The sequence below is a fragment of the Tachypleus tridentatus genome, chromosome 4 (genome assembly GCF_004210375.1).
Source record: "Tachypleus tridentatus isolate NWPU-2018 chromosome 4, ASM421037v1, whole genome shotgun sequence".
Lineage (NCBI taxonomy): Eukaryota > Metazoa > Arthropoda > Merostomata > Xiphosura > Limulidae > Tachypleus > Tachypleus tridentatus.
In genome coordinates, this window is record NC_134828.1 from 104,190,778 (window position 1) to 104,215,269 (window position 24,492).

General features: G+C 33.1%; 2 protein-coding genes across 9 annotated transcripts in view; both read right to left on the reverse strand.

Moving 5' to 3' along the window:
• The window catches only part of LOC143249814 (centaurin-gamma-1A-like), a 152,229-nt gene extending 147,285 nt beyond the window's left edge, over nucleotides 1-4,944 (reverse strand). Inside the window, 1 exon segment of the mRNA XM_076500296.1 lies at nucleotides 4,621-4,944. Within this exon segment, the coding sequence (XP_076356411.1) occupies nucleotides 4,621-4,798 (178 nt within the window). The 5' untranslated portion in view covers nucleotides 4,799-4,944.
• A 9,751-nt stretch (nucleotides 4,945-14,695) lies between these two features.
• The window catches only part of LOC143249816 (poly(rC)-binding protein 3-like), a 199,763-nt gene continuing 189,966 nt past the window's right edge, over nucleotides 14,696-24,492 (reverse strand). For 6 of the 8 annotated variants that reach the window (XR_013027955.1, XR_013027957.1, XR_013027958.1 and 3 more), the window contains one exon: nucleotides 14,696-19,337. Coding sequence is in view for 3 of the 8 variants with exons in the window: in XM_076500304.1 (XP_076356419.1) it covers nucleotides 19,328-19,337 (10 nt within the window). In the remaining 5 variants the exon portion in view is untranslated. Of the gene's footprint in view, nucleotides 19,338-19,579; nucleotides 19,608-24,492 lie in introns of those variants that run through there. The other 2 variants (XR_013027956.1, XM_076500305.1) reach the window with 1 other exon arrangement.

Genomic DNA, 24,492 nt, shown 5'->3' on the forward strand with positions numbered 1-24,492 from the left:
CTATATGCATGTGATGGCACTATACATATTTGGACATAAATAATCATTAATACATACAAATTTCAAATACTGAAAGTTTAGTTATTGTGTAGCTAAACATGCATCAAAAAGTAATAAATTGAAGTTACTGTAAATCATAAATCACAGAATTTTCAATTCAAGAAAAATAAAAATATCAAAATACATTTGTTTTAAAATTACCTTTTTTCAGTGCAATTTTCTTCCTGAATTGTGAAATACTTTCACGTGAAAGTATCTATCATGACAAAGTTGCAAACAATTCTTATTAAAACATTGTTTTATGGGAAATCATCATTTTATATATTAGCATTGATAGAAAAAACTAGAACCTTTTGAAAACATAAATAAGTTCAAATAAATGAAAATATGTAGCATAGAAACAATTTTGTTTCAACATTTCCATAAACTTTGCTGAAATTCCCATGTGCCGTACAACTAGCCTTCAGTCAAAATGTGCTCACATAACTGTATAGATTTCAATAATTATAAAATACAAAACCAATAAGATAGATAAGGAGTAGAAATGTAGATTTCCTCTTCATATCAAGCTGAGGATAATATTTAATCACTTTAAACAATATTAATTAAAAATACCTTTGTTTGAATCTGCAAACCTTTTTATTTTGCCTTTTCCAAAATTATTTTTTCATGATACTATAAAACAATGCCTTTACCAGACGAGCAAAGTAGACTACATATTATTACAACGTCAAAGATTCTGACAATTTTCATGACAGTCAAAATGTACAAAATCAATTTTGATTTTGAAAATAGTAAGTTTGTGTACTTTGATTAAGGAAGTTTAGCACAGACTTATTTCTGCGAAAGCAAAACTGATATTGTGAAAAACAATATACATTGTGACAGCTGGTAACAAATCATCTTAGATAGTAATATTTCTAAATTCTCTGGTCATACCAACTGTTGGAATAATTGAAAAAATTCTTTATTCAAAAGTATTAAAAAGGAGGCCATACTCTACAATTTTCATGGAATTATTACATTTAATCTGTACTTATATGTACATGGACTTTTCAAAAAGCCGTTGCTAGATTGTCATATAAGGAACTTCTTGGAGAGATTGCATCAGTTTATTCAGGAGATACAGTAAAAAATTGAATGAGAAATTATCTGGTGGTAAATAGCAAATGATTGATATAAATGAGATCAAATCATAATGGATTAATGTTAAAAGCACTATTTCTCTTATTGATTTATAACACTGATAAAAGAATAATCAGTTAAATGGTTGAATATGCCAGTATTAAATTGATTGGTATTTCATCTGGGTAGAAACCTGGCAGATAGCTTTAAACCTTAATACAAGTTATGCAAAATGGCTTCACACTATGAATATTCTAACAGCCTTCTTTGCAGGGGAAACTACGTGAAGCTGATGAGGACACATTACCTGAACATGGTTATTATAACATCTAAAGCCTTCTAAACAATGTATGTTGCCTATAACAAATCAAACAGGATTTTACATTTTACACATACAAATACTAAGAAAACAAATGAGGAGGACAACAGTTCACTTTGTAAGATACTGTTGAAATATTCTGCCCAATCTTGGTTGCCTTATTTTTAAAATAAAGTCTCGAGCTGTTGGAGAAAGTTCAGAGAAGAAACTGAGGATGATTCTAGTTTTTGAAGAGGTTAACATCTTATAGGTTGAAAGAATTAGGTTTAAGAGATAGCTAGAAGAGTAGCTTAGAGATGAAAAATGGATATATAAAAATAGGTTTATTTATCTAGTTTGGTGAAGAATCATAGTAAAAAAATGAAATATTCTAGATGATCCAAAAGGTCCTTACTAACCCTTGAAAATGAAGTAAATGTAAATTATTTAACAGTTTCAGTGAATGAGTTAGAATGTGAAAGATAAAAATATGTGCACTTAAAGAATATGAAAACAGAAAGGACTTGCTTCTTTCATGAGAGAAGTAATGCAATGATGCTGTGAAGAAGACAAAAAAAAAAAATGGAGAGAAAGAACCAGAAGAGATTCTTAATAAAACCTCAAGTATTCTGCTCAGTATTTATCTGTGCTAAAGAAATACTTATTTGTTTTTTTCTACAATTTGAATTTGTGAACAGGAAGATTGATGTAGACCAGCAAAGCTTCATATAGAGAAAGGTACATCATTTTGGTGTCTCTAGTCTCTCTACTACAGATATGAAGAACATGCTGGAAACAGTGTAGAAACAGGCTACAATAATAATACCTGGTTAAATACATATTGGCTAGAAAAAAAACTTTGAGCTTATTTACAATGGAGTTTAGAAGGAAATGAGGGCTTAATTCAGATTTTCAAAAGTTCTCAGAGTTTATGTTTTACTGGAGGTTGTGTATGTATAAGTGTCAGAATAAACAATGTTCAAAATACAAAATTGTATGTTCTAAAATATACTTTTGAAATAAGGTTTCAAGATTACTATAGAACAAAGTTTTTAACAGAATATTTTGTAAGTGTTAAAAACAGTTGAACAAATTACCTGATTATGTAATTATGTACAGAATAACTTGTTTCAAGATTTATCAGATGGGTATACAAATGTGAAAGGCTACTTTTCTTTGTATTTAAAAAAAGTAAAACAAACACTGTTTTAGGGTTCCAAATTGTCTGAATGGTTTTTTGATACCTAGCATTTTCTTTACTATTGAAAAAAAAAGTCATCCTACTTACAATAACATACTAAAATTTTAGTCTCTGGTTATAAAATGAGCAATTCATAAAATATGTTAAGTAAAATATTTTCAGTGGCCTTTCTTAAAATTTTTTCAATGCATGCTGAACAGTGATATTTTTGGAAACAGCTTGTACAAGGGACAACACTTTTGAAGTTTTTATTATCAAAATTACTCACTAATTTTAATATGATTAATTTGTGAAACACTAATAAAGAACTTTGGTGCTACTAGAGTGTGCAGTCTACAGTTACTATCACCACCACCATTTTAATCATTCACTAAAACATAATTTCTTGCTAAATGACATATCTATTCAGGTTTTTGTTCAGCAAATAATTATAACTTAATGAGTTGTGTGTTCCAAAAAAGTACTTTAAATTTATGTTATAACTGTGCTAGTTTCAGTTATTTGAACTTATTTCATTCCAAATATATTTGTTCCCAAAATGTTATGTAATGTTTTTTGCACTTCATTGGTTTAAAAGCTTTATTTATAATAACTGGCATCAATGGCAAATACATGAAAGTTAAAACTATGATGGTGATAGTATTTCTGTAGACCTCATGTTACAATATAAATATCTTTGTAGACTGCAGGATATGATAGCACCAGAACTTCATTAAAAGAAACTTAATCTATTGCTAGTATACACTAGCAATTTAAAGTTCAGACACCTACCATACGTTAACTGGTAAATTTATCGTTATATAATTTCACCAACTCTATGAAACAACTTATTGCCTACCCTCACACAGTGCTAACAAATTGTGTGAATAATAACACTGCACTAATAAAATGTTTACATGGAGTACAATGTGAAGTTTACAACAATTGTAAGAGATACAATAAATACCTTATAACAGTGTAATAATTCTGCACAGTAAAGAAAGGTAAAATAAATATTCTTTAATTATGAAGACAATGAATGTCAAAATTAAATGTACATCATCATTACCTAAACAACATTCACACAGGATAACAGAGTATATCACACATGATAACTGTCAATGAAACTGTCAAACAGTAATTTCCATGCAATTGTTTTCAATGTAAAGTATAAGTATTTATCTAGATCTTAAGGATACGGCCCTGTGATTAAGATTTTAACAAAAAGTATCATACCTTTATGTTTTTCAAGAGAATGTAACTACTACCAGCACTTATTGTACATATAACTTATAAGCTAGGCATTTTGAATATCATTTTCTAACCTAGAATCTACTTAAATTACTACAAGGTAAGGGTGCATCAATATGTCAGCAAGAAATGTTTAGTGAAATTTAATTTTTTTCAAAATGACATAATTGAATCTTGGAAGAATAATAATGAAATAATAATTTTATGAAAAATGTAATTTAATTTCAATTTTATTCTAAATATCACCATTAAATTCTTGTACATATTTAATTAGTTTTTAACTTTTGTGTATCTTAAGTATTGTTTGATATTCAAATGACCAAATTTTACATTGTAAAAAACAAATCATTCCCCTGGGGTTGAAAAAGCAATAAAATATTTTATAATTTTTTTGTCTCTACAAATTTTATTAAAAATCTTTAATTGACAAACAAAATGACCTTGGCTTTCACAATGCTGAACTTTCAATTGGTGGTATGTTTAACGTAAGAAAAATAACTTGACAATTAAATAGGAATGAATCAGGTGATTGTTTTCATATTAATTACTAGGTCTGACTACTGTGTTTGAACGGAATAGGCATCAAATTAATAATTTACCCCATTTAACTTAAGATTTTACTTTTGTTTGAATTCTGTCATAAATAATAATTTGTAAATAAAAAATAGATGCAATACAGAATCCATGTATATTCATTTAAGAACCTACACAGTGAAACCTCTATACAATTGAAAATATATTCAGAAAAATAACCAATTCAACTTACCCTCAATTCGGACAACTTGGTCCCTTATTTGAGCTGCCAACAGTGGGTCAGGAATAAGGTCTAGCAAATCGTAAATCGCATAGATACTAGGGTGGACACTTTCAAAACGATGAATCTCTTGACGTATTGCCCACGAACTGCTGTAAAATGATTGTGGTATGTGGCCCCTGTTACTCATTTTACTATTCTTGTAACTGGTCAACTAAGAAATAATTGACACATTTTTGATAACAAATATAAAAAGAGACCAGTAGAGACCACAATGTAAAGATAAACACAACCTCACGCTCTTCCGACCATTGCTTGTGTGACAAAAGCGCATGCGTAGATTGCTGTACACTGCGCAAGTTGAATACGCAACCCGGCGTGGTATATAGCTAGCCCTTCTCACTGTTTATAACCTAATTTTGTAATTCAAAAATGAACATGAAATTGAAGTTTATTTTATTTTATAGGAAACAAGCTTAAGTATAACAACGATAATTGCTTTTATAAAAAAAAATAAATTATGTATCTATCCCAAATTTAGCAACAACTTATAATCATTACATGTTTCGTAAGTTACATTCATTTTTGTTTGTTTGTTGTTAAGCGCAAAACTACACAATGGTCTATTTGTGCTGTGCACATCACGAGTATCAAAACCTTGTTTATTGGTATCAGTCTTCAAACTTGCTGCTGAACCACTGGTCGCACATCATTGATTCTTTGTCTGAAAGCTTATTAATCTTACACCAGTTGTGGGGAAAGGTTTGGGAAGTCTGATAAAAATGCTTTGCAAAGAAATTTAATAAGGTTTAAAATTTTATTGGATAGTCAACATGGTTTCACTAAGGTAAAATATTACCCTACACATCTTTTTTCGTTCTTTGAAAAAGTTACTGCTTATGTAGATGATTGACAAAGTGTCACATAGGAAGCTCATAAAAAATACATCTTTAATTGTAGGAGATAACTCATTAAACAGAAGAGTAACTGGATGGAAGAAAGCAGGGGTTTGTTATAAATGGATTTCAGTCAAACTGGATTAATGTCACAAGTAGGATACCTCAGAATTTAGTCTTAAGAATTTTGTTATTTTTAATATGCACAAATGAAATAGAGAAAATGATTATCAATAAATAACTTAAATTTGTTGATGATATTAAGGTGTTTGGTGTCGCTAGATGACGCTACTGTTTTACAAATGATTTAGATTATTTACCCAACTTATAAAAGAAACTGTTATTCCCCTTCAAATCATGGAAGAAATGGTATAATGGTTAATCACTTTATTGAGTCGTCTAAGCAGTGGGATGTTGCTAGTGTTAGGACAAATATAATGTTAGGTGTATCTACAGAAATATTGAACAGAAATCTGAAGAGGATATAATTTCATTGTGTAGGTCATCATTGTTTAGGCCACATTTGGAGTACGGTGTTCAATCTTGGGCTCATTATCTTTGGAAGGGAGTTCAGAAGAGAGTTACTAGACTGGTGCCTGAGATGGAAGTGTTGTCACATGTGGAAAGATTAAGATCTATGAAATTGTTTTCTTTTGAGAAAAAAAAAAAGAAGAGTAAGAAATGATCTGATTCTGCTGCCTTGTAATGTGAAAGGAATTAATAGTGTCGATACATACTTTTTTACATATATAACTGCGAGAATAGTAGAACTAGATGACACAAAAATAAGTTTTGGCAAGGTCGGAGTCATCTTCAATTGAGAGAATTTAACTTTGTTAAAATGACGGTTGTTCTCTAGAATGGGTTGCCTTCAGATGTTGTGGGGACACCATAGAGTTAAGTGAATATAAAAGAAAGCTTCTTAGCTATATGAATGATAAAGACTAGCTTTAAGATATATTCTAATTTTAGTTCAGAGGATGAAATAGCCGAGATGGTTAATAGATTCCCTGTTGTATTTAAACATTGTGTAATGTTAAAGCTCAAAGTTAAACATTGAACTATCCGTGCTGTCCCTATCGCGAGGATCTAACACAGAATTTTAGTGTCGCAAATTCTGAAACTTACCAGTAAATTACAAGGGAGAATATCCTAATTAAAAATTACTTATGATATTATTCAGGTTTTTTTCCTTATGTGCACATTTTAAATATAGTGTAATAAAAATAATCTAAAACAGGAACAGGTTATGATTTTACTAACAGTTATCTATTTGTGTAAATACAATAATTACACTCTTTAAGCATTAGATGCTAAAATAAAGAGCACTTCAAAATCCTACGTTTTCAGACTTATGATTCTCAAATATAATACAAACTCGGCTCATATGTTAAATATAAAATAATATAACATTTAGGATGAATATCTCAGCATCACTTTCTTTAAAAAATTAGTAATAATTTTAATTCAAATTTTATCTTTCACAAAATTCAGCTCTTGTTTGTTTTTAACTTCGCACAAAGCTACTCGAGGGCTATCGGTGCTAGCCGTCCCTAATTTAGTAGTGTAAGACTAGAGGGGAGGCAATTTGTCATTACCACCCACCGCCAACTCTTGGACTACTCTTTTACCAACGAATAGTGGAATTGACCGCACATTATAATACTCCCACGACTGAAAGGGCGAGCATGTTTCTTGAGACGGAGATTCGAACACACGACCCTCAGAGTACGAGTCGAACGCCTTAACCCACTTGATCATGCCGGGCCTAAATTCAGCTCTTTGGGTTTTTTGGAATTAATGCATGGGAATTTTTTTTTAGAATTTTCTACATTGTTAACCAACATTCTCACCGCTACCCGATTTTGATCAACTAAAATACTTTAGACTCCGAGCTTCCAGTAAGCTTTCTCTGACCCTGATCTTCGTAACTTTTATTGCGTTTCACAAGTCTCTTAAAACATTTAATTTTATAGAAATTTATAGTTATTAGTTATGCGCGATATTTGTGTGTTTTTATAAAATATTAACGTATGGTAAATATAAATGTTTATAGTTAAGCTCAAAGTTACAAGATGGACGAACTACCTATGCTGTGCTCACCAAGGCAATCAAAACTCGTTTTTGAAGTCATACCGCTGAGCTACTGGAGGCTGACGTATGGGAGAATATAATCGTTAATACAGTTTGAGAATCAGAGATAAAACCTCCACAAATTTATTATCGTGACTCTGGCATGCCTTATACTATTTAAAGTTACAACTCTATCAACTAAATGCGCTGGAAATGCATTAACAACAGATAATGCTTGAAGTCAATCCTAATTTAATAACATGTATATTTATCGCCAGCCCATATTTTATGTTACAAATTTAATAATTACAAAATAATTTGGCTCGGCATGGCCAAACGTGTTAAGGCGTGCGACTCGTAATCTGAGGGTCGCGGGTTCGCATCCCGGTCGCGCCAAACATTCTCGCCCTCTCAGCCGTGGGGGCGTTATAATGTGACGATTAATCCCACTACTTGTTGGTAAAAGATTAGCCCAATAGTTGGCGGTGGGTGGTGATGACTAGCTGTCTTCCCTCTAGTCTTACACTGCTAAATTAGGGATGGCTAGCATAGATAACCCTCGAGAAGCTTTGTGCGAAATTCCAAAACAAACAAAATAATCAATAACTTAGGAAATATTTTGCTCAATATTTGAAATGAAAACTTCAAGGGCTAGCAGGAGTCATAGTCTAAAGTTAATGAATTTCAAATAGCAGGCAAATATTATAAGATACAGTTGCGATAAAATGCTAGTCATGCTAATAAAGTGTGTCCTGGAGTTATTAGTCATTTAATACATTTTTTAATGTTATCTAAACGTTAGTCGTTTTGTAAATAATTAATATTTGGTATTTAGTTCAGTCAGTTTTGTATAGGTAGCAATAAAGTCTTCGTATGAGTTCTTGGTATGACTTTTTTAAATGTTTTTTTTAAATTCCCATATCTGAAAAGACCTGGCTAGCTACGAAAGAATAAAGCTAGAGAGCGCTGATAGCCCTCGAGTAGCTTTGCGCGAAATTTAAAACAAACCAAACCAATAAAATTAGAGCCAGGGTTTTAAAATCGTGTGTTTGAAATTAAGGCTTGAGGTTTTAAGAGTCATCTATGATTCGTTTTTGAAGTAAAAACAAAAATCAGTAGTGATTATTATACCAGTAAATCGTCATTAGTTAAATGTGCTTAATCATGATTTTTATTACTTGAAAATGTGAAAGAAATAAACCACTTATATATCAAGCTGTCTGTACGAAACATAACTATTTTGCCAGTAGAAAATTACATATAACTTTGTTTGTATTGTATTATGTCACGAAATCTCCACTCTACACACACACACACATACATATTTGCCAACAGTAATAACAATTTCAGCTTTACTGGTTCATCTGTTTGCTAAAGATATACGTACAATAATTTAAAGTGTCAAGATTTATACTTCTCTAGATTTTAGAACACTTCTTACGAAAATAAAGTTATAAGTTATAAGAGTAACAACTAACATCTCTCTAAGAAAAGCCTTCAAATAGAAAAACAAAATCAGCTTCTTACCGAAAAGGATGCGCATGTATCCCTAATTGCATCACATCAAATTCGTAATGTCAGTTATATAAAAAAAAACATAAAATATTTAAATAATTCAGATGCCCATCGAATGAGATTACGAATCCAATGTACTGAAATGACCAGAAACTGGATTTGGATACCTGTAGTGAGCAGAGCATAGATAGCCCATTGTGTAGATTTGTGCTTAATTACAAACAAATAAAAATTACAATATTAAGAAAAACACAGTAGCATGACAATTTACATCAATAATTTGAATTATTTGGTTACAGGTGTCACAATGATTATAGTATTCGATTATTGTGTGGAAGTCTTGAGCTAAAGTTACTGTTAATTCGGGAGTTTGTGTTTATTTTTCATTATTATATATATATTTATGATAAAGCTTTTTGAATATAAGGTACAGGGTGTTCAGAAAGTCACTGTGCAGTTTTGAAAGCAGCGATAACAGCATTCATTCAGTCTGTTTCAAGCCAGCAACTGATAGCGGTGTTTAGAAACAAAATAAGAAGGATCCAAGCCTGTATTGATGCCAACGGGGGTCACTTTTAACATTGTTTATAATTGTCATTCATATTTACCTCCTGTATTCTATATTGAAACATGTCTGTTAATAAATATATAAGTGCACAGTGACTTTCCAAAGAGGTTATATAATACTATATTTGATGTATGTAGAATGAAGTGTGTGTCCTTCCGTAATACTGCGTCCAAACAATGGCTTTTATGTCACTTTGCCACAAAAGTATGGCCTAATAGTGTTGGTAATCGATGGGTTAAAACTGTAAAATGAGATGTCTAGGTAGCGAAAAGAACAAAAAATAGCTGAACTCTTAATTTAGTATCTAAGTTTATTTTTTATTAGTTTTTAATATCGATGATATAACAGTAAAATATTTTACCCCAGAAAATATTTAGGCTTAAACTCAATTGATATTTTTTCCTTTCATGAGAAACTGTATGCCTTTTGGCCTATGCTATGAGGTTCCACATTGCATCTTCACAAACAAAATATTCAATATTTGCGGCATTTGAATTTCTTTTAGGCAGGATTAAAAGAAAATAATCAATGAGACCTCTGCTTCCGTATTTATTATCCATATTTTTGTGCGTGTACACACGATTTAATTTTATTACTTATCAGGATCTATATAAGTCTATTATCAAATTGAAATTATTTTACGTAGGATTTGAATGAATTAACCTATGATACACTGGACATGGTCAAATACATCAATCAAAAGGCTTGGTCTTACGAGTCCAAAACTGTAATTAGATCTCAAATCGGCCGAGAGATGACAGACTATGGATACTAGTTTGCACACCTCAGAGTCGTCCTATGAGCCGATATGCCGCGGCTAAAATGTAGTATTTTAGGATTACTTATCGCTCGCGATAAAGTTCATTAACATTTTATTTTTTATATTTTCATAGATTTTTTATGGTGACTCCTGAGATGTCTTTGATCTTGGGTTGTAGACAAAAGTAAAGTAAAACGTATCAATGATTTCAAAGTATGGTAAGACTTACATTACTTTTGTGCATTCGGTTTCATGTTATCTCATATTGTAACACGCGCATGTAGTAGAAGCATTGTGTTAAGCGTATAGACAATGAAGTTGAAAATATTACTGATTTGTTAGTTTAGTGTTCGAGTTTATTAAAAAGGTTTTTTACACTTCATTAACGATATTATCGTTTTAAATAAAACTTATCAGTTACAATCAGACAAGAGCACGACAAAGTTTAAAAATTAAAATAAGTATAGCACAGGTAAAAAAAATTACTCATTATTGTAATTGAAAACATTTTCCAAATATTAATTATTAGTACTGAATTTTTTGTTTAATTTTATCTTTCATAGTTCCAAATTTAGTTGTTGGAATTAAAATCGTTGAAAATATCATTCTATAGTTCACGTTCTGAATAATGAAAACGTTGGATTGTAAAAACATACACTGTTGTTTTGTAAAAATTGTCATGTTTTGTTTAGTTAAATAAATGCACTCTAAAAATATTCTCCCGACTAATGACGTAAATGCGAAAGAATCTGTGTGTCGAAAACAAATTAATATATATATTGCCACAATAGATGGCGCTATAATATATTATTATCGATGTTTTTAACCTTTGGTAAGAATTGTTAAAAATTTAATCAAAACATTTAAAAGCATCTTTTATGAAAAGTTATACCGCTACACAAAAATATATTACCTTTTCCACCACAAATAATAAACCGCAGCGTTAGTCGGGAGTTAAGGTAACCCGGTTTCTAGCATTACAAGTCCGCAGACATGTCACTGTGCCACTGGGGACCGCAGGAGTATACACTTGATATGTAGGAATATTTCTTCAAAAATCATTTATTTTTGCTTTGTTTTCGTATTGTTCAATCTATATGATAAGACGACTTTAACAATAATATAAAAAAAAATTAAGTCAAAATTGTAATGAAGGCCCACTGACAGGAGATGACCAAATACACATAAAAATGCTGTTTTTGTGAATTACCAGAAAAAGGATAAGCATTCTTTGCACACACAGTGTTACTACAATATAATTAATTTTTTTAACCGTGTTCATAAAACATTTATTTATATTTAATTTACAGATGAAAAATGAATAAACAAATAAGCTGACAGAATGGTAGAGAATATTTCCAGTTTTTAAAATAAAACTTGTAGCATAACTTCTCACTAAGTAAGATAGGAGTTAGTTTGATAAACATCGTATCAAAATAAAATATATATATATTTAAAAAAAGAAAAAAAAATTGTGTACCTTATACTTTCATTTGCGACGCTGATGAACATGTGTCCAGTTTAGTTTAACTGGTTTGTTTTGAATTTCGCGCAAAACTACACAAGGGCTATCTGCGTTAGTCATCCCGAATTTAGCATTGTAAGATTAAAGGGAAGGTAGCTAGTCATCTCCACCCACTGCCAAGTCTTTTACCAACGAATAGTGGGATTGACCGTCACGGCTGAAGAGGCGAGCATGTTTGGTGTGAGGGGAATTCGAACGCGCGACACTTGGATTACGAGTCGAGTGCCTTAACCACCTGGCCATGTCGGGCCTTAGCCTAATTGAAGTATCTGTAAGTTTGTGATGCTAATCTGGTTTGTTTGTCCTAAAGTATAAAACTATACAATGTGCTATCTGTGCCCTCTCCGCCACGATTTTACTGTTAGAAACCCTCAGATATTCCGCTGAGTCACTAGGGAACTGATGTTAATATGAATAAAAATCACTGGTTGGTTTATCAAAGTATATGGTGCAATCAGAGTTCTCAAAAGCTTTCACTTATAACGACAACGGCTATGTTGTGAACACTTTTTCCAAGCTGACGAAGAATGATTATAATTAGTTATACTTGCCACACATTAGTGTTAAATCTAATATATATTTTTAAGACTACGTTATTTGTTTAGTCCCTTATGAATTTTCAATAATTAAAAGAGCACACATATATAATAATAATATTTCAACCACACTTGTCTTGGCTATGGCGAACATAGTGTGGTTCAAAATACAATTATTATACTTTTCTAATGGACTAGAGAAAGAATGGAGTTTGAAAAATATAAAACTAATGAGCTCTGGATTGAGCGAAACGAGTCGTCGGCAATGGATATGGCAAACATAGTTTGGTGGAAATACTATCGTTAAACACTTTTCTAATTCTTAGGAAATTACCAAAAAATTTATATATACATAGATGTAGTGCTAGAAATTATCGTAGGGCTAAAAATAATGTCGTGTGACAAGTATAATTGATTAATTTTCAATTATACCCGTTTCATATTTCGTTCTAAAATAATTCGGTTTTGACCACCAACGTTACATTTAACCTTATATATACTCTTGACTTGATTTTTGTTTGCACTTTGCTTGTAATTTATGACTGTTGCCTGCTACAGACCTAAATTGAGATAATAATCCTCTAAAGGAGAAGTTATCTATTTTATGATATTAACCCATAACTACACACAACCAACCAATGTATAACTTAAGAGAATGAATATAATCAAAGACACACGTCGTTAGTTCTTGTCTAACAGAAAGTGTGTTTTGTCACTAATTTTTTTGTTTTAAATTTCGCGCAAAGCTACACGAGGGCTATCTGCGCTAGCCGTTCTTAATTTACCAGTGTAAGACTAGACTGTTGGGCTACTCTTTTACCAACGAATAGTGGGATTGACCATCACATTATAACGCCCCCACGGCTGAAAGGGCGAGCATGTTTGGTGGGACGGGGATTCGAACCCGCGACCCTCAGATTACGAGTCGAGTGCCTTAACCACCTGGCCATGCCGGACCGATTGTCAATTATATCCCACTCACTACTCCAAAGTGCGGAGCAAGTTTTTTTTTTTTTTGGCAGTAGCTTATGAACCATGAATTCTAGAATTAACAGTCCGAGCACGTTAACCACTAGCTCATTAAGAACAAAGTTTTATGGTTGTTTGATCTTTAGAATTTGTAATTACGACATATAATACATTTTAAACTTGTGTCTTTGTGTGTGTGTGTGTTTTTCTTAGAGCAAAGCCACATCAGGCTATGCTCTGTTTCTTTTTAAGCGCAAAGTTGCACAGTAAGCTCTTCCAACGTTGGCTAGCTAAACCCGATTTTTAGCGTTACGAGATCTCATACAAAGTGCTGGATTTTAAATTTCCCAAAGCGTAGTTTTTCTGATAGAATTCCATCCAATGTAAATTTACTTTTCTCTTTATAACTTGTACTTGTTGATAGACTTATGACATATTGACTTCAGTACATTCAAAATGTTAACATTTTATTCAAGTAATTTCCTTTTATTTCTGTACCACTCGCATGACTTATTTTAATAAGTAATATCTTTAGAAATCGTACAAAATACTAAATATGTTAGTTATAGTTCGGTAAACATTTCACTTTCCATTCGGTAAATCGCTCTAACTTTTTTCTACGCCTGTTTATACATTTGAAGAAAAAAAAAACGGCTCACCTATAAAAATTCGAAAACATTTCCTCCTCGAGCTGTTAGAGAAAATGAAACGTATCCCTAATATATCTGCAATAACAGGTAATCTTTACGACCTGACAAATATTTTGATCGCACAATGACGTCAAGTTAATTTAAGTAAGGCAATGACCAACCAATCACAATATTACGTTCGACAGTTACGTATGGTGATGTCAATCTTATTTCCAACTTTATGAATATAATAGTCTCGTGATGACGTCAGAAAAAATTAATAATGACAATTTTCGTTTACTCATATATCATTAACATTTTCAATTATATTGCGATGACAAAATAATCGACCGTCTTTCGAAAGTGTTTAGACAACAGAATATATTTGATTGAGATTGGCCTTTTAACATCCTGAAACTTTTATAAGAGAAGTGTTATAAAATTAGGTTGTTTAATGGTAAAAACAAGTTTGAATAGTTTTACCACCTTTTATTACTTACAATAAAAGTAGTCCGTTCAGCAAAGAGCTGGGTTTATTTAAAGTTGTATTAATTACGGTATATTCAAGGCATACAGATGAGAATTCACGACAAACAACAACAAGGAAATAAATGGCTCGTTTTGGAAGTCATGTTTTATTAAACAACCATTATAATAAGCACATCATTCTCAAGTTATAAACTAACAGCTTATTCTTAAAAACCGACATTCAACGCTTTGCAAGAAATTTATAAACAACATTGATACTATTGTACCTTATTTATTGCATCAAAACTGTAAACATATTTTTGTCCTTTGGAATCTGATATAGGTTTTAAAAGGAAATCGCGCCAACTAGCATGTTCAATTTTAAATTAGACCAACGCTAAATTTGTCACTACACAGGTCGTTACTCTAAATCCATGCAAGGGAAGAGAAAAATCTACTAGAAACCATAATCCCTTCCATGCAAGGGAAGAGAAAAATCTACTAGAAACCATAATCCCTGGAAAAACATGAAATTGGGATCAAAGACGAAAACACATACATAGTAAAACTTCAATAGCAAAGAACACGATTCAGCGTAACTTGTTGCTCATCATACTTAAATTGGTTCAAATCTTTAGAGGTGAAAAAAGTTAAAAAAAACACCTAAAAGCCGTAAAATATTATTTTGCATAAAAAGAAACAAAATACATTCACAAAGAAGTTTCAAATATTCTATCATCAAATATTAAACAGTAACAATACAGTGACATCTACCGATAGGTCACTTGTCTGTTCGGACACAAGTTACGCTGAATCTATTGCACTCAAAATTCAAAAGGTTGGTGTTAAAGAGATAAATATTAACTAACAGATAAACGGACAGACTTACGGACAATACCACAATCAAATATAGCTCTCTCCTCGGTGCGCGTGCACAAAAAAAAAGTGAAAAGTTGCAGTTATTATTGGCACTTTAAACCTGGTGTTTTAAACACTTCAGGCCTAATATTTAAACACTTTAAATATGATGTTTGTGACACTGTTAGGCCTATCATTTAACCTCTTAATCTGTTGTTTGAAAAAAAACACACTTTAGAAAGTAATCAATCTCCCAAAGAGAAAATCAGGTAGCGTAAGATGTGAGCAACAGGAGATACAAGTGCATGATATGTCCTCAAAACACGAGATATGTATCGAGCTCACATATATTTCTCGTGAACTACATCTAAAAATAACAATTATTATGATAAAAATACGACCTTAAAATGACGACCCTCCTTGAGCATCGTTTCCATCACAGTCCTCATAAAAATGCATACTTCCCATTCAATAAAAATACATGTTCATAATAGAACCACTGCTCGGTTGTGGTTTTCCTCCCCCTTCCGTTCCCCAACAACAGCAATATTAGTGTTCCAGTAATTGTTAGACTGTAAACAATTCACACAAACATTAATCCTGTTTTTCTTTAGTTTGCTCGTTGACTGGTTATTGTCAAAATGCTACATGTAGATCTTACCTATAAAAATCTAAAATCGTATATTAAAACTTTTAAATTTATAATCCTATTTCACAGTGTAAGTAGCAGTGGTTGCCTTGCGTCCTGAAATTCAATTTTATACTGCACATAAATATATCACAGTTAGGATATCTCTATAGTATATCCTCTCAGCTTACCTACTTTACTATACGTGACTGCTTTAATAAGAAAAAATGAAAACAGTAAATAAAAACTACACTGTCCTTTGCTACATATAATATTTAGCTGCTCACGTGACACCCCTTACAATATGTCACGCACAGCTTACCACGTGTCAGGGACCTTTTTTCTTCTGTCACGTTAAAATGTTAAACTATAAGAAAAACTTCATATCATTTCGAAATAAATATTTTTCTCTCTTCTGCTTTTTTTTTTTTACAGTCAAATATTACACAAAATCATAACATATATAATAAAATTAAATAAATCACAATTCTGGATGTTATACGATTATATACATTTTGTACACCTTAAACATAAAACTGTTAGATAAAAACTATATCTAAAATAAGTGATTTAAAAATATTTTAAAATTATTCAAATTATCTACTCATGTACCTAAATACAAAAAAAGATGGTTTAGATGTTTCTTCAACATTATTTCAATTTCTATCACTCTAATATCAGAAGAAACAAAGTATTACAACTGAACTATGTCAGACTGAAAAAGTATTGATATAACTTTATAGTTGTATCAAGTCGTACTTGTATTAAAATTCTAAGACTAATCCGAACAGTTTGCATTAAGAGTAAATAAGTGTTTGTGATAAACAAATACTATTTTAAAACCGACTCTACGATATGTCTCCTTTTAATAATCAGCTTTTACAAGTCATAAGTTGAGAACATTTATACCAAATTACAGAATCTAGCCTTTATTTTAACAACTAATTCTATTTTCATTCAAGATAATTGATTCATCAAAACACTTGATAAGCTGAGACCCTCAGTTTGCAGTTTTTATCTTAAAACTGTTAACAAATGTGGGAATAATAACCGTATGATGTTTCCATAACGACGTGCTACATTGTAAAACTATGCTCACTTTTTATTCTTCTATATCTCTGAGACTTTCGATTGCCAATTATATGTTTTCTGACCGTTGGTGAAATAAAAACAGGTATTTAAGTTCTTAAAACCTCACAAGACGATCACTGCACAAGACCACTCTTAGCGATTTTTTCCCCACCTAAAACAATAATTATGTAAATATTTTAAATCTATCCCAACTCATGTGGTCAATGTGAAAAATGGTCTTTTTGTACAATATTATTTTCAAAAACAGTAAATTATGTTACTATAACACACAAATTATAAACGACAAATAAAGGGAAGTATACAATAAAATAACACATTAATATGTGGTGTTAGCTTTTGTTGAAAATTCGCATATTTCAAACCCTTTGAAATGTAAAGCATAGCAAGTAATTTAAATGATAAAGCACACGTAACCGAAGTAACAACAGAAAAAAATTTAACATTTTTGTGTGTATGTGTTTTATATATATATATTATAGCAACGACCCCTCAAGGTCTGAAAACAAAAACAATTCAAATCCTACTCTTAGCATGGAGTCATGTTTCACATTGTTTTGTCCACGAACAGATTAAAGTGTCACACTCAGTGATTAGATTCGTAAAACGTTTTAAATCTTGTCTATGAGTATCATAAGCTCGTTGAAGGGTGAGGTGTCGTATCAAACGTGGATTCACGTGACCTCAGACGAATATCATGGATTCTGTACATAAATGTATGCCGTTTATTGCACTGATTAGTACACTGTAATTTATATTGGCAACGTTTTTATTTCATTTTACAATAATAAACTTATGGATATGCAACTCATTAGACTTGAGTTAAAAATGAATTTATATATCCCTGAGTCAAGTATGAACATCGATTTTTTTCCCAACATAAACACGCTGATGACGTTATTGATATGAGGACCAAAACAGATCGTTTCACAGGGTGTTAAAACATCTTTACATGATTAGGTTAATTTATTATTATTGTTGTTGTTGTTTTTAATTTGAAATGTGAAGAATTAATACAGATTTGAAAAACTCACCAGAAAGTGAGGGAAGGGTTAGGTGTGTTTACATTTGTTCACTTTCATATGGGTCGACAATAAAATAAAAATAAATTAGGGAGGGGTCATTTTCTGAAAGAATGACGTAAGAGATCAGCAAAAAATAAAAGAGTCAATGAGATCTTTACTCTATTTCTGCAATATATTTTACCAAAAATAACAATTCCGATGAAGGTTCTACCGAGTCAAACGGCTATAAATACATCCACAATTTAACTTTTAAAAATGATATTACTTGCTCTAAAATAAATTAAAAACACTAAATGTTGACTCAAACAAAATCACTCGGCTTGAGTTAATAAGGGCGCGGTTTTCAGCCCTTTTAGATGTCCTGTTATCAGATGGGACGTAATATAAACGGAAATGTCTCATATTAAGTGAAGTTTAAACATTGACAAATCAATCCAGTTTTAACAAACAGTCTAATGTACATATAATTCGGTATACTGATATGTTCATATCGACACTTTGAGCATAAAGATAAATATTTTTGTTATGCTTTCGTTATGTACCTCAACCTAAAATGGTAAGGAAAAACTTTGTGATATGCAGTGAGTGGTAAAACGATAGTTTCGTCAAGTTCTCGAAATAACAGTTACATGAAATCCTTTAACAACAACGACAACAAAAACAAATATCTGGTAAAGAATAATAACAAAAATCTACAATTTAAACTCGATTATTTCATCACGTTCTTCTAATTTCATCAAAATATTTAATTATATAGCTTTGTAATGGTTATCATCTTATATCATCAGGAGATAAGGTTTAAAAGCTCTTTTTTTTAAATCTTTCTGAATATAAAATATGCACATCCAGATTTATAAATACACGAAAAGATTGTCCTTCGGCCCACATATTTCTTAATCATCTCTTCTTCAGTTATTGATGATATGTTAATCAACATTCCGAACTTCACTCGAGCACAAACCGAACCTTACAGACTTGAGACTGTAGTCCAGTTCGGATGTTTTGTGTGCCTCGGCAAGTGAGGCCATCTGGTGGTGAGTAACATCACATGATTTGTAGTGTCTATGGTGTAACACTTGACGAGGAAATCTTGTCATCTGACGAGGAGGGCGAAGAAAGGAGGAGGAAAAGAATCATGACGTAAGGGTCCAACAACAGGTGCTTCAAGAAGTCGGCGGTGCTAAGTAATACTTTAACAAATACATAATACAATCACTTCAAGAAGTCGGCGGTGCTAAGTAATACTTTAACAAATACATAATACAATCACTTCAAGAAGTCGGCGGTGCTAAGTAATACTTTAACAAATACATAATACAATCACTTCAAGAAGTCGGCGGTGCTAAGTAATACTTTAACAAATACATAATACAATCACTTCAAGAAGTCGGCGGTGCTAAGTAATACTTTAACAAATACATAATACAATCATTTCAAGAAGTCGGCGGTGCTAAGTAATACTTTAACAAATACATAATACAATCACTTCATTTAAAAATATCGCAAATGACAAATCACAGAATTTACCACTACATTTTATAAACTTTTATTTAAAAAATGGCTTATGTTAAAATTTTATGTACTTCAACCATCAATTGTTTAGCTTAAAAGTTGCTACCCTGAGTACCATTAGAAATATTATGAGATATTTTAAAGTGTTTGTACTGACAAACTTCCATGTTTTTATTATGCATGAACAGCCAACTGTAGTCTTCGAAGTATATTAATGTGTCCAATTACGAAAACTAGCGAAACGGGTCGTATAATCCATTTCAAGCAAACAACATTAAAATTAAAGCGATGAGTTTAGTTATCCAGTTATATTTCTGCAGAAAATGGATATAGAGGGCAGAATAACCAAAACAAGGATTCTATACACAATTACTTGCTTGATTCGCATTCGCTACAGTTATATTACATATCCTATATTTATTTGCCGCAATGATTTTTAAAAACCAATCAACTGTTTGGCATAAATTTCAAGCTACTATATATTAATCAATTCATTCTTGACTTACGACATTGGACCTTGAAAAACATACTGACCTGTAGCAATTGTCAAAAAATACCAAGTCTGTTTTTATGGCTTCTGTTGATATATAAATTAATCACTTGTATAAGTACATATAAACATGTAAAGTTATAAATGTTCGGTATTGTCTCTCAAGCATAGCAACCCTTTTATGTTTACTGTTTTTACTCAACTATGCAAGTTTACCATTTGTTGAGTACGCAATTATAACCACCTCTACTTTAAAAGAAAATCCACGTTTCCCGACATTCACACGATACATCTGAAAGTTCATTATCGAATTAGCAGTGTTTAAGTTAGTTATATGTAGTGTTTCACCTAAGATCCGTCTAAGCCCACTACAGCTGAAGTCCAAGTAGAGAATGTAAAAGTTTTGTTATGGAAAAACATACAAATCCAAAAAACAAGAACCACCCAAGTCTCTAAATGACACACAGAGGTATTAAAGAACCGTTTAGAACCACCATGGTAGATGTTGTACAGAAAGCTGAGTGCAATATTATGTCTGTAACTGCTTTCAAAGTATTGCTGTCTGCTCATCCCACTGCTGACTATCGTGATGCTGCGACCTTCCGAATCGCATATGAAATCGTTCATTTCTCAATTGAAAGGTTGGTTGGTTGATTTAGTGTTTTATGGCACAAAGCAGATAAGCTATCTGCACCAAACGTCTGGTAAAAACGTAAAAATAAAGTAAATGTAGTAAAATTCATAAAAGGAAATGAAGGTAAAACAAAATAGAGTTTATAAACATAAACAGCATAAAACCAATGTTGACATTTAGTCTACAATGTTAAGAGAGAAACCATTGTAAGATAAGTTGTAAAAGACCTTCTGCAGCATAATGGTAATTACCATAACCCGCCAGGAAGACTAACAGAGAAGTACAAGAACCACCGTCAGACACCTGAAGTTGGCCATTCCAGTCCTGGTTCTGGGTTATGTGTCACTATGGCCATTTTCAAAAAGTAATAAAAGTTTTAAAAGACATGCAGCAAGATTGTAATAACTCACCAGGATGACTAAAGGGTAGTTCAAACAGCAGCGTTAGTCACCTGAAGTTGGCCTATCCAGTCCTGGTGTCGAGTTATTTAATGTTATGGCCATTTTCTAATTTCAAATCGAACTAAAGAGATTGTGATTCTTAAAAGGGAACCACATTAAAAAGGTTTAATGTATAAATTTAAAACACTTAAATGACATTAAAAAGATTAATGGCCTTTAAAAAACTAAAATCTTTATCAAGGTGGAGAGTGTCACCATCACCAATAACATTGTCTAACGTTACGGACAAACCTTGGGACCGAACAGTGTTAAAATGGTGCCGTCGTTGAGAGTCGTAACGATGGCAAGAAAGTAAATGTGGCTTATAGTGATCTGAGTGTTACACAAACTACACACTGGTGCATCAGTTTCAGATAAAATAAAACGATGAGTTAAAAAACTGTGACCAACGCGTAGTCTAGTTAGAACAACTTCCTCCTTTCGATCCTTACAAAAGCAAGACGGCCACAGTCCAATATAAAGTTTCATTTGGAAAAGCTTGATTTCGCGTTGTTCACTCCAATTCAACTGCCAGCTGGCACGGAGCCGAGTCTTGAATACAGGACCATAGTCCATGCATAGAATAGGCACAGTGGTGATAGTGCCAGAGCAGATAGATTTAGTTGACATGTTTGCAAGCTTGTTCCCGCGAATACCAATGTGGCCTGATATCCAGAAAACTGGATAGAAGTAGATGTTAATGAGAAATGGGCCAGTTGGTTTTGAAGCGATTCCAGGGCCAGTAGGCAACTAAGCGAGTCAGTATAAATAGTGCAGTTGGAGTACTGCTTAGCTTCAATATGATCCAGGGCAAGAGAAATGGCCTACAGTTTAGCAGTGAACACAGAAGCTGATGATTTTGTGCACAACCACAGAAACTGCAACAAACTATGGCAGAGTCCACAGAATCACCTGATTTGGAACCATCCATATACATTGGAATGGAAAGATTGTTCGAAAGATGTTCAGCAAATAAAAGACGGTACTTCCAATTGGGAGTATCTGCTTTTTTCAGATGACTTAAAGAAAGGTCACATTTGGGGACTGCAATAAGCCATGGTGGGATGAGCTGACCAGTGGATACTTCAGTATTATCCAAGGACAAACCCAATTCATCCAATTGCACCTGGACGCAAAGACCAAAAGGAACAACGGCAGATCGTCTGTTCTGAAAAAGTATGGCCCACTGAGAAAGGACAACACAACCCCAGTAGAGATGCTTTGGTAAGGAACAGAGTTTTGAAGAATATAGTAAAGACAGTTGCAAACAGCAAAGGTGCAAAGAAGGTTCACGAGATTCTACAAAAAAGCTCTGAACTGGGGAGGTGAGAAAAACCCTATTGCAGAGTCGAAGTCCTTGATGATGAATGGGGTCCAGCATGTTTAAGGCCGAGGGTCTAGCAGAGCCATAGACCAGTGACCCATAGTCGAGTTTTGATCGAATAAGAGCATGATATATCTTTAACATGGAACATCGATCTGCTCCCGAAATGGTGGTAGAGTGGACACAGAGGATGTTCAGTGCTCTTGTGCATTTGACCCGTAGCTGTTTAATGTGTGGTATAAGGTCAGCTTACGGTCAAAGATAAGCCCTAAGAACTTGGTCTCAGAAACCACAGGCAGCAAAACTTCACCAATACAGAGTTCAGGATCAGGGTGAATACCCCACTGGCAGTAAAAGTGCATGCAAACGGTTTTAGAGAGAGAGATTAAAGCCGTTTGCCGTGATCCACTTCAGTACACGATTGAGGGCAGTTTGTAGTTGATGCTCAATATATCTCATGTTCGACGACTGACATGAGATCCAGTTTGCAACAGTGAGAGGGAATTGTTCAGTGATGGGATTAATCTTTACTGAAAAATGTGACACTCAAACCACATCCCTGAGAGACTTCAAGTTCCTGTAGAAAAGTACGGGAAAGTGTCGAACTGACACGAACTTGGAATTTCCTGCCCATTAAAAATTTTTAATAAAAATGGGTAAATGGCCACGTAACCAATATATATGGAGGCCTCGCAAAATGCCACACCTCCATGTTGTATCATAAGCCTTCTCAATGTCAAAGAATGTTGATACAAGATGTTGTCATTTGAGAAAGGCTTCTCTGATTGATGTTTCAAGTCGAATCAGGTGGCTCATGGTGGAGTGCTGTTGTCGGAACACACTGGGTAGGCGAGAGGAGGTTGTTTGATTCAAGGAACCAAACAAGACGAGCATTAACCATCCTCTCTAAGGTCTTACAGAGGCAGCTTGTCAAAGCAATTGGACGGTAGTTTGAAGGAATCTTGGGATCTTTCCCAGGCTTAGAGAAAGGTAAAATAATAGCCTGGCACCAGGCATTAGGAAAAACATTATCCTGCCAGATCAGGTTAAAAACAATGAGAATAATATCAAGAGAAGCAGGAGATAGATGGTGCAGCATGTCATAGTGTACATCATCTGGTCCAACAGATGTACTGCCAGACCAATGAAGAGCCAGTTTGAGTTCCACCAGTGTGAAGGGACGATTATAGTCATAGAGACAGTCAGTTCAAAAGGAAATAGGTGAACGCTCTTCCCGAGTCTTTATGGCCAAGAATGTGGAGGAGCAAACAGAAGTGCTAGATACCCGGCAAAAGCTTTCACCTAGAGTATCGGCAATGCTCTGAATATCAGCTACTTCTTGGCCATCAGAGAGTAAGATTGAAAGGGGGACAGAATTGTAATGCCCACTGACCTTTTGAACCCTGTCCCATATGACATTGTAACTGGTGGTAGAAGATATGCCAGTTGTGAACTTAATCCAAGATTCTTTCTGGCTTTGACGTCTTACCCACCTAGCATGTGCATGGGCCTGCTGGAAAGTGATCCAGTTTGAAAGTGTGGGATATCTATGGAAAGTATCCCAGGCCCGTTTTTGAGCCTTCCATGCTATGTGGCAGGCAGGATTCCACCACAAACGAGGATATAGTGGAAAATGTGTCGTGGTTTAAGGAATACATTGAGCAGCTGCTTGTATTATACAGTCAGTTACTGCTGCCACACAGTCGTCTATTGATGGCTGACTGATGATGGCAGGATCAAGTTCTGCAAGAGCAGTGAAAGTGGACCAGTCTGCCTAATTCAGCTTCCACCGGGGCACGCGGGTTGGGTGGCATCGACCACGGTCAGTCTCTTTCAAAAATATAGAAAAATTATCACTGCCTCATGGATTATTTTCAACCCTCCATGTAAAATGGGGAATAATGAAGGGGAGCAAACTGAGAGATCAATAGCAGTAAAGGACTGA